Genomic DNA, 11852 nt, shown 5'->3' with positions numbered 1-11852 from the left:
AATGTAAATGACTCATTGAAGTAACATAAACCACGTGGTGATTTAGAGACAGTGATAGACTAGTCTTCCATTAACACACTGGAACAACTATAGATCACCTAGAATAAATGCAACGTTAGCATGTTCCTAACAAGCAATAAGTCTAGCACATGCTGTTGTTTTGGTGCTGAGTTTACAGCCATAGTTTTTTTTCTCACTAATTGGTCTTTTGACCAATCAGATCAGCTCTGATAAAGATGCGAAAACATCAGATATGATTGGTCAAAAGACCAATTAGTTGAAAAATTATCAGAATTGGGCTGCCTGTGTAGGTAGCCATTCAACTAGCGCTGCTAGAAAAGCTATATTTATGCGTATGTCTATGGCTGTGTACACACAGGAAGCCTAATTTTGATATTTCATACTAATTGGTCTTTTGACCAATCAGATCAGCTCTTTTGCCAATAATTGGGGAAAAGATCAGAATTGGGCAACCTTTGTAAACGCAGCCTATGATTAACATTTTTTTAACCATGCAGTTACTTTTCATTTACGAGAAAAAATAGCATTCTGTGTGCCAAGTGGGCTGTGTTTACACAGTCAACTCAATTCTTAGATCTTTACGCTAATTGGTATTTTGCCCAATCAGATCAGCTATTTGCCAACACTTGTGCAAAAGATCAAAATTGGTCTGTCTGTGTATACGCAGCTGTGTTTTCCAAAAGCGTTAAAAGTCAGGGTTAACTAGTTACAGCCAGGATAAAGGTCAGCTGGGTTTCTGGGAAAAGGACTCTTCCCATCTCGATAAGAAAAGGCAAATACACATGATGTTTCAGAAGCCCTGTTTATACCTGGTTGTAACTTGCGTCCTTTGTACTGACTTTATCTACATTCTGATCTTTCCCACATTTTTAGACAGGTGTAGACAATCAAAAGACAGCTCATTCTGCCCACCTCCGGAGGTAGTCAGACACGCATTGTGTCTGGATATCTTACAAATGTAGACAGATCTGGACAGAGATACCATTTAAATCATAGTTATTCCACCCTCTAAAATCATTGACAAGTGGCACGATCAACTGATTACATCAAGATGTCTTAGAAAATAATATTTATTTAGTTACTGTAAGAATAGCTGTAAATACTTTGCATAAAGAAAGGGACCAGGACATCTGGTCACAATGCAGACAGTGGACAGATTGATAACAGACACATTTAAATACCATATGTGGGCACATTTCTGGAAATGTTGGCGCAAACAGAATGTAGATAAGATCAGGACAAAGGACCCATGTTAAAATCAGGTTCAAACGGTACTAGAGAGAGGTATGATTACGGACTTTTACATGCCAGGTGTCGCGCAGAGCAGATTGATTTTGTCCTTGGGCATTCCACTGCTCTGTGTGAACTGCTATGCAGAGGACAGACATCAAAAGGCTACACGCTGAGGAGCTGTTGAGCTGAGTACTTTTTTCTGAAGGCACAGGGTTGCATGCTCACCAGACGTGACTGCTGCTGGGATAAGATGGATACAGTATCCCCATGGATAAGCGAGAGACAGAGACATAGCGCGAGACAGAGAAAGAGTGGGGGGGGGGGGGGGGGGGGGGGGGGGGGGGGGGGGGGGGGGGGGGGGGGGGGGGGGGGGTTAAAATGTCAAGGTAAATGATACATGTGTCACAGTTAGGTATAGATAGGTGAAATGAAAACTATGTACAGTGCCTTCGTAATCAGATCCTTTTACTTTTTCCGCTTTTTGTTAGGTTACAGCCTTACTTTAAAATTGATTAAATAGATTTTTCCCTCATCAATCTACACACAATACCCCATAATGATAAAGAAAAAACAGGTTTTTAGGCAAAAAAAGGAAAAATCACATTTACATAAGTAATCAGAGCCTTTACTCAGTACTTTGTTGAAGCATCTTTTGCAGCAATTACAGCCTCGAGTCATCTTGGGTATGATGCTACAAGCTTGGCACACCTGTATTTGGGGAGTATCTCCCATTCTTCTCTGCAGATCCTATCAAGCTCTGTCAAGTTGGATGTGGAGCGTTGCTGCACAGCTATTTACAGGTCTCTCCAGAGATGTTCGATCGGGTTCAAGTCCTGGCTCTGGCTGTGCCACTCAAGGACATTCAGAGACTTGTATCCACTCCTGCATTGTCTTGGATGTGTGCTTAGGATCGTTGTCCTGTTGGAAAGTGAACCATCGCCCCAGTCTGATGTCCTGATCTTTATTTTTTACAGTTTTCTACATTGTAGAATAATAGTGAAGACATCAAAACTATGAAATAACACATATGGAATTATGTAGTAACCAAAAAAGTGTTAAACAAATCAAAATATATTTTAGATTCTTCAAAGTAGCCACCCTTTGCTTTGATGACAGCTTTGCACACTCTTGGCATTCTATCAACCAGCTTCACCTGGAATGCTTTTCCAACAGTCTTGAAGGAGTTCCCACATATGCGGAGCACTTGTTGGCTGCTTTTCCTTCACTCTGCGGTCAACTCATCCCAAACCATCTCAATTGGGTTGTGGTTGGGCGATTGTGGAGGCCAGGTCATCTGATGCAGCACTGTATCACTCTCCTTCTTGGTCAAATAGCCCTTACACAGCCTGGAGGTGTGTACAGCATCAACATCAGAAAAATAGTATCCTAAATACCCCCCCCCCCCCCCCCCCCCCCATTTTGTATATCTTTTTTATATTACAAAACAACCTGCATTTTTCTTTTCCTATTAGCACTAACTTTGCTGATAACTTGTTTATTGAGGGAAAATGTACTTACTAGGACTGTGAAATGTGGCTGTCTCACCTAGTTATGAATGCACTTATTGTATTGTCACTCTTGGATAAGAGAGTCTGCTAAATGACTCAAATGTAAAAACAAAGAGTTACACAATTTAGCAGTCACACTTCAGCAGTTCTGAGATCTAACATATTCACACACACACACACACACACACACACACACACACACACGTTCTAGTCACTTGTCTTTATTTAGAGGTTAAATTGTCCAGTACATATATCAATGCAGTTTTCATTTCGTCAACAAAAATAGTGACTAAAATATTCCTCAAACATCTATTTTTCAGTGTCAATTGATGAGACTAAAATAAAAACATTCATTTCAGTTACAGTTTTTTCCAACTGCTTACACAAGTTTTCAAAACTGTCTCCTTTTTTTCAAAACTCTACACACACAAGATATGTTTTCTCTTGCCAAACATCGAGGGAAGTATCTAACCTTGGACAGAGGCAACCTCTATGTCCCCACATGCGTCATCCATTGCCTGGAGAAGCGGCATGCGGGCATAGGGTTGGCGATCATACACTTTCCAGCAGCCAGAATGAGAAGAATTCCTCTATGGGATTTAGAAAAGGTGAATATGGGGGTAGGTACAAAACTTCAAATTGTGGATGGGTGGCAAACCAGTTTTGGACCAGAACAGCCCGATGAAAACTAACATTGTCCCATAAAACCACAAATCTAGCAGGCCCCTGATCTGGATCAGGGACAAGCATTTGTAAATTGGATCAAGAAAAGTAAACAGGTGTTGTACGGACCCAGTGTGGCATTGTGATGGAGGACACATAGTTATATTACCCCCACGCTGTCCAATGACATTGGTAATTACCCTCTGTCCTATTACATTTCTTCCGTGGCGCATGGTTTTGGTGAGGTTGAAGCCAACCTCATCCACATAAATAAATTCATGGCGAATTACATGGGCATCCAGCTCCAATACTCTCTGTAACAGACAAAAGGATATACAGATAAGTAAATATGGTATGTCTGAAGTACTGGAAGTAGTGTTGCATATTCTTGACTCGGTCAGAGTTTCTCTCAAATGGCACCTTGTAAAGTTGTTTCATCGTCACTCGGTGCCGTTGGAGGATGCGTTGTATGGTCGACAGGTTTACAGCGTTGATGTTGTTAAATATGGTGTCATTATTCAATATATGCTCTCTTATCTCTCGAATCCTAATTGCATTGTTGGCCAAAACCATATTTATAATTTCAGTCTCTTGTACAGCTGTAAACAAGCGTCCTCGTCCTCCATGATGTCTCTGCCTTTCCACTCTGTACAGAAGCTTCAGGTTGGCTTTCTTGGTTTGGACAACAATGGAGGCCAATTTTGGAGAGAGAGATAGAGGAATGAGAGTAAGAGGGGGACAAGGACAAGGACAAGGAGGAAGAGGAAGAGGACAAAGACGAGGAGGAAGAGGAAGAGGACAAAGACGAGGAGGAAGAGGAGGAGGACAAGGACAAGCCTATTTATTTATCTTCTACTGTGTTTGTTTTGTCTGTTACTGTTCATCCCGAAATCTGGATGAAAATACCATTTTTTGAGAAAGGAACACATTTTATTTTCCCCCCCTTGCATTTTTGGTTATAGTGTAAATGTATACGGAATATGCATACATGCTGTATATATTTGTGCACATACATGTACGTGTGAGTGCTATGACAAACTGCTGTGGACTCCACTGCACACTGAACATGCAAAAGACACATGATAGTAGTGTTTTACATTTGTCACATCTGTGTGTGGTTGGGTGTGTATAAGATGTAATCATTTGATGGCTTGTGTGTAGAGTTTTGATGCAAAAACACCCTTTTGAGAACAGTTTAAATTGTTTTGAATGAAGTGTTTGGTTTTTCAAGAGATGTGTGACGTTTTGCATGTTGTATGTGTGTTTTGGCGTTTTGTGTGTAGAGTCTAGAGAAAAGGAGCCATCGTTTCAGAAATCATGTGTAAGCAATTGTCAAAAACTGTAACTACCCTTTGCCTGGTTAAGAAACACAAGCTACTTTATGAAATTAAAAACAACAGCATTAGCGACCACCATTTTACATTCATTAAGCATATCGCAGGCCATTCTAAAACTATTCTACTTGCAGACCAGACCATTCATCCAGAATGACTGGGTTTACCACGGCTTTGGGGTACCATTCTGGCGCTACCAATAGAGAGCGGTCTGAGAACGTTCATAACCGCATGAAGCAACGACTGAGTGACTGAGGTGACACCTATAAATAGCTGACAACATGGGGCGGTTCAACAGGACCACATTTTTTAAAGCTCAGACAGAAATATGCTATGTAGAACAAACGTGCCTCACTGACATGTTGAATAATGGATGTTGGCTCTATTCTATGGGATTTATATAGACCCACTCCTTATTAGATATACAGTGCCTTGCGAAAGTATTCGGCCCCCTTGAACTTTGCGACCTTTTGCCACATTTCAGGCTTCAAACATAAGGATATAAAACTGTATTTTTTTGTGAAGAATCAACAACAAGTGGGACACAATCATGAAGTGGAACGACATTTATTGGATATTTCAAACTTTTTTAACAAATCAAAAACTGAAAAATTGGGCCTGCAAAATTATTCAGCCCCTTTACTTTCAGTGCAGCAAACTCTCTCCAGAAGTTCAGTGAGTATCTCTGAATGATCCAATGTTGACCTAAATGACTAATGATGATAAATACAATCCACCTGTGTGTAATCAAGTCTCCGTATAAATGCACCTGCACTGTGATAGTCTCAGAGGTCCGTTAAAAGCGCAGAGAGCATCATGAAGAACAAGGAACACACCAGGCAGGTCCGAGATACTATTGTGAAGAAGTTTAAAGCCGGATTTGGATACAAAACGATTTCCCAAGCTTTAAACATCCCAAGGAGCACTGTGCAAGCGATAATATTGAAATGGAAGGAGTATCAGACCACTGCAAATCTACCAAGACCTGGCCGTCCCTCTAAACTTCCAGCTCATACAAGGAGAAGACTGATCAGAGATGCAGCCAAGAGGCCCATGATCACTCTGGATGAACTGCAGAGATCTACAGCTGAGGTGGGAGACTCTGTCCATAGGACAACAATCAGTCGTATATTGCACAAATCTGGCCTTTATGGAAGAGTGGCAAGAAGAAAGCCATTTCTTAAAGATATCCATAAAAAGTGTTGTTTAAAGTTTGCCACAAGCCACCTGGGAGACACACCAAACATGTGGAAGAAGGTGCTCTGGTCAGATGAAACCAAAATTGAACTTTTTGGCAACAATGCAAAACGTTATGTTTGGCGTAAAAGCAACACAGCTGAACACACCATCCCCACTGTCAAACATGGTGGTGGCAGCATCATGGTTTGGGCCTGCTTTTCTTCAGCAGGGACAGGGAAGATGGTTAAAATTGATGGGAAGATGGATGGAGCCAAATACAGGACCATTCTGGAAGAAAACCTGATGGAGTCTGCAAAAGACCTGAGACTGGGACGGAGATTTGTCTTCCAACAAGACAATGATCCAAAACATAAAGCAAAATATACAATGGAATGGTTCAAAAATAAACATATCCAGGTGTTAGAATGGCCAAGTCAAAGTCCAGACCTGAATCCAATCGAGAATCTGTGGAAAGAACTGAAAACTGCTGTTCACAAATGCTTTCCATCCAACCTCACTGAGCTCGAGCTCAATGTCAGTCTCTCGATGTGCAAAACTGATAGAGACATACCCCAAGCGACTTACAGCTGTAATCGCAGCAAAAGGTGGCGCTACAAAGTATTAACTTAAGGGGGCTGAATAATTTTGCACGCCCAATTTTTCAGTTTTTGATTTGTTAAAGTTTGAAATATCCAATAAATGTCGTTCCACTTCATGATTGTGTCCCACTTGTTGTTGATTCTTCACAAAAAAATACAGTTTTATATCTTTATGTTTGAAGCCTGAAATGTGGCAAAAGGTCGCAAAGTTCAAGGGGGCCGAATACTTTCGCAAGGCACTGTAACTGTGCGGCCTGCCTATCTCTGGGAAAAACTAACAGGTTACCTAGGTTTCCCCATTAGCTCACAGCAAAAACTTGACCGTTTTCAAATGCAATTTTATTGTTAGTCTGCTTGTTTTAGTCAATTACAAAACAACATTTAATAATAGTACAACATGTCTAACGATGAATCTTTTCACAGGCTTTATTTCCCTACTTTGGAGCTTTATAGAACCGCAGGTCAGGACTTTTGACCTGGCTACATAAAACAACACAGCAGCTTTTTGGCATGTTTTGTTATTTCAATAGGAAAGAATGTTGGTTTTACCCAATTTGTTGTCGTGTGTCAAGGGAATTCTTTATTATTACTACGTGAATACCGACTGGAACTGTCTGCAATGTTCGAGAAAGTTTTGCAACTGAACGTGGCCCTGGTAACATTAACGTTACCAGTAGCAGATATGCACACATTTGGTGGTACAGAAAAAAGAAAAATGGATAGCAAGCAATTTATTGACTACATTTTTTTTCTCGTGACTCCATTCGTTACTCGACCAACATTGGTGACTCAGACTTGAACTCGAGCACAGGGGACTTGGGACTCAATTCGGACTTGGGTTTTAGTGACTCGACTGCATCACTGGGCAAAAAATCCCGTTCAAAGTCATTAGCCCCCGTTCTACTTTTGGACACCAATGTGGCTGCAACATCTGTGGAACGTTGATTACAATGGCACTGACATGGCCCAGTGATGGAGGTTCAACCCATACTACTTTGCCGATATGTAGGCTGAATTAGGAATGGCCAGATAATCATTATATATTCTAATATATGTTTGTCATTTTTCTGCTGTTGGGAAGGGAATACGATGTTATGTTATGCAGAAAAATATGTTGGTGGGACAAGGTTATGTATGTTTGTGCACATGGGAGTCAGTGATTTAAGTTTACTATAGGTTAATGAGACAATACAAATGTGATGTGACTAAAATGTGACTGAAATTAAAGGGAATTTAGTTTACGAAAATGGCGCACTTAATCATTATTCAAATGACACAAATGTGACTTAATGTTGCACTGTCAGAACTAGCATAAGCATTTTGCTACACCTGCGATAACAACTGCTAAACACGTGTATGTGACCAATAACATTTGATTTGGATGTTATTACAAAGTGACTAAGACTGGACTAAAGCTTTAAAAAAAATGCCAAAATGAACACCTTATCAATGTGCAATATAGGTCCAAATGCCAGCTAGCCTGCATTTGCACACCTTTGGAAAATGTTATTTGATTACAATACTTCAATGGCACTACTGCAACAACGTTGGCACTAGAGCCAACACTCAATTGCCATCTATTGGCTCTGTACGCTTGAGATGCGTTTTGTGGTTTCAACAGACAGCTACCGTGTTTCTGCTGTTTCAGGACCATGGATAGCTACTGAATGGGCGCAACTGACAAACGCTTGAATAGGCTACTCTTCGCAGTTTATATAATATCATACCAACAATCAGTCACATTCAGCAATACAAATCCCAACCTCATAGCACGGAATAATTTCGTCATAAATTGCCAAAATAGCCTACTTTATCTCACAGTCAGTTATACATTTCTTCATAATTTAAGTCCAGAGATGGGTGGCCAACGTCCTTGAAGAAAATAAAAAAGAGTCACTTGATTTGAGAGTTGTGATTAGAGTGGAAACACCAAGAATCCAGAAAACGTTGAGTACCTCCAGCCACCCATTAGATCCCCCCTCTCAAGCTTCAAGTAGAGTTTGTCCTCCCGTTCCAGGTGCAGAAGGACTGAATTGCTCGCAGCCTCTCGAGTGACATCATGGTCCCCGGCGAAAGCTGATATTATAGGGTATTCGTTGTGCATCAAGTTTACCTGCAGAGTGTTATGCAATGGGTATGATAAAGACATGAAAAGCACAATTCAATTGCATCACAATGCAGACCTCCCTATACACTTACCTGTATAGTCTGCCGGTTGTAAACCTTCACCACATGGAAGCTAAAACTGTAAATGCCTCTTCTTGGTGCTTGAAATACACTCGCTTGCGGCTTGAAATGGTTGCCAATGTTCACTAATACCTGCAATGAGAAAAACATCAAACGTTCTAAAGAGCACAAACATACATTGTCAATATTAGCCTATGAAAAGACACAAATCATGAAAGACATAAATATTCTCGAACCTGGTCAAAGTAGATGGTCGGAGACGTATTGCTCATATCAGATGGTTCGTGGTTCGTTCCCCTGAGTGCAGAGAAAGCCACTTTAGCACCGCTTGCCCGGACAGATATCCCGAAGGAAGAGGTCAATGCTCCCTCTACAGACGGGTTCGCATCGCAAACCACCAGACACTTTCCCTCCAAAACAAGAGGTTCTGTGTAATTCTGTCCCAGCGAAAAGGCAACGCCAAATCCTAGGAGGACCAATGATATCATGGTACAAAATCGAAGAGACATTGTCTTCTAAACTGTAAAACAGTTTATGGTTTGCGATTGCTCTGATTATCAGTTTTGTGGCAATCAGTCCCCCTTCAAACCTGCTCTATCTCTCTTTCTTTCTCTCTCTTGCTCTTTCACTCACTCACTCACTCACTCACTCACTCACTCACACACAGTATATGTATAGTGTAGTGTCAAGGCTGTGATATGAGTTACACTTGCACCATCAAGTGGTTGGTTGGCAAATGCTAAATGAGCATGTATGCCGCCTGTATCTGTCTATATAAAATCGGTCAAATTAAAGAAAAGGAGATTTGCCAGTAGATGGTATTCTGATATTCATGGAAAGCCCAATGTAGACCGTTCTCTGTTATATCATACCCAGGGCCATATTGACAACATTTTACAGTCAATATGACCTACTTTTTATACTTAACATTATTGCTTACCATATTGGAACAGATGGTATGTCTGATAACTGTTTTCTTCTCAAATCTCTGTTAAGTCTATTTAAACTAAAGACTTTAATCTCTGGTTTTGGATTGTCTCCATAATAATCATGTATCTAAATCTGTCAAAATACTATGTTTTGTAGACAAAGTTACATCAGACTGATTGTTTAGTGGGTAGAATTGAGGGACTCCTGAACATAGACCACACACCACACTTGGGTGCAGCTCATCCAAACTGCAGCTAAAACTTGCCTTGATATTCCAAGCATGGCACAATTGCTTATGGCTCCGTGCAGATAAAATCTGTGTAATTACAGATTTGATATTGACTGTGCACGCAGTGGTCTCAGACTAGCTAGTCTGTGCATACCGATATAGTATAATGCCTTCTTATTAGTTACATAATACTTTTTAAAAAAAACATTCACAGAGAAATATAAACCTTGTTCAACATTCATACATGTTTCATTGTAAGAAAGTGGCATTGCCATTATAATGTGACTGGTGAGTGTGTTTGGGGAATGGACACAGTCAGTGACCGACTCTGTGTCATCATGAAATAAGATTTTTCTATTGTGTCTGAGTGTGCAAAAAAACAAGACCCGTTCATTGTCCTGATAAAACTCTGAATAACAACAATCTGCCTCACATAAACTAAAGCCAGATGGATTGGATTGTCAGATTTGTCTCCCTTCTGTAGAATATCAAGGGAGTTGATTTCTCTTTGGTCTGGAACAGTGAGAAGTAATCCAGCTTTGCAACATTGAGGCAATGTGAATGAAATACATGTTTGCAATACTTATATGAGAAACTCAAGCTCATATTTTTCCTCAGAAATATTGAATGATATGGATCTGTTTAAATATATATTTTCTGAAACCTTTATGGAATTCAAAATACTTAACTTTTACTTTTTTCTTCATCCCATATGGCAGTCAAAAAAATTCAACAGAAATGCATGGGTTTTATTCACAGACAAAAGGCATGGCAAAGAGACACAAAACTGTCACGACCGTCTTTACAGGAAGACCAAGATGCAGCGTGGTGAGTGTACATTTTATTTTATTTAGTAAAATGTCAACAAAAAAACAAGAAATAACAAAAACGACCATGACTCTTACAAGGGCTATAGTGCCCCTAACAAAGACAACTTCCCACAATGACAGAAGGGAAAAAGGCTGCCTAAGTATGATTCCCAATCAGAGACAACGATAGACAGCTGTCCCTGATTGAGAACCATGCCCGGCCAAAACATAGAAAACAGAACATAGAATGCCCACCCAAATCACACCCTGACCAAACCAAATAGAGACATAAAAAGGCTCTCTAAGGTCAGGGCGTGACAAAATCTATGGACTGCATAGTTAGTTCAGGTTGAGTTTAGAGGACTGTCTTTATTTTTGTATGGATTGCAGATTTTAAAAACATGTGTATGATATGAGAGATGTTATTTCCACACAGTGAACTGACTGTTGTGTCAGCAAACCCTGTTCAGCACACCCTATTGCCCATAATCATTTCACACCTGGGACACCTGGCCTTAAGGAATTAAATGTAATTTTGGCAAGAGGACAGCTGAACATATTACTGTAGCTCCCCACCCTCCTCTCTCTGCATCTGTTTGATACTTTGTTCATGTTGTTTGGATGATTCCTTTCATTTGCGTTTTTCTCCTCATAGTGAAGTTTAATATGCAGCATTATCCAGTATTATGATCTTGGTTCCTGTATGGACCCACGGTTACCTTCTACTCATATGGGCTTCAAACAGAGGTTGCCAAAATTAATTTGAGACTGGATGAACCCTCCTCCCATCTGTTTCTGAGACCCATTGCCAAGTAAACTTTTGTTAATTACATTAATCCTTATTCTAGCTTCCCTGCTGCCTATCATAACAATGCTCCCCAATTGGGGTTGATTCTAAGTTGAATTGGTCTAAAATGCCAATTCAATTTCTTGAATTTGAATTGGTCACACCCTGCAGGAACCAGAAGTTGAACTGAATATGAATGAAAGAAGTGGAATTTAATTTGATGAAATTAATTGAAATTCAAATGGATAATTTCTTCCATAAATCATTAAGCACGTGTCTATTTTGTATATAATGTATGGTAAGCAATACAATTTTTTACATTTTCTTGAAACATTTAAACGAGTTTCAAGTAATTATAGTGGTCTGTAAATAT

General features: G+C 40.1%; 1 protein-coding gene across 1 annotated transcript; it reads right to left on the bottom strand.

Moving 5' to 3' along the window:
• Window positions 1–6742: 6742 nt before the first annotated feature.
• LOC110508686 (cerebellin-2-like) lies at window positions 6743–9302 on the bottom strand. The gene is made up of 3 exons (XM_021589403.2): window positions 8961–9302; window positions 8737–8856; window positions 6743–8650 (listed from the first exon to the last, which is right to left on the bottom strand). The coding sequence occupies exons 1-3, from the start codon at window positions 9231–9233 to the stop codon at window positions 8453–8455; spliced, it is 591 nt and encodes a 196-aa protein (XP_021445078.2). The 5' UTR covers window positions 9234–9302; the 3' UTR covers window positions 6743–8452.
• Window positions 9303–11852: the final 2550 nt, after the last annotated feature.

Source organism: Oncorhynchus mykiss, chromosome 28 (assembly GCF_013265735.2).
Source record: "Oncorhynchus mykiss isolate Arlee chromosome 28, USDA_OmykA_1.1, whole genome shotgun sequence".
In the NCBI taxonomy this organism is placed as follows: domain Eukaryota; kingdom Metazoa; phylum Chordata; class Actinopteri; order Salmoniformes; family Salmonidae; genus Oncorhynchus; species Oncorhynchus mykiss.
This window is presented reverse-complemented; position numbering and strand designations above follow the sequence as displayed.

Excerpts from the sequence above, each read along its gene's own strand:
- LOC110508686 (XM_021589403.2), bottom strand. The coding sequence starts at position 9,233 with ATGTCTCTTCGATTTTGTACCATGATATCATTGGTCCTCCTAGGATTT. Across the intron at positions 8,857-8,960 it reads CGACCATCTACTTTGACCAG|GTATTAGTGAACATTGGCAA; the intron begins GTTCGAGAATAT and ends TTCTCATTGCAG. Across the intron at positions 8,651-8,736 it reads ACAACCGGCAGACTATACAG|GTAAACTTGATGCACAACGA; the intron begins GTAAGTGTATAG and ends AACACTCTGCAG.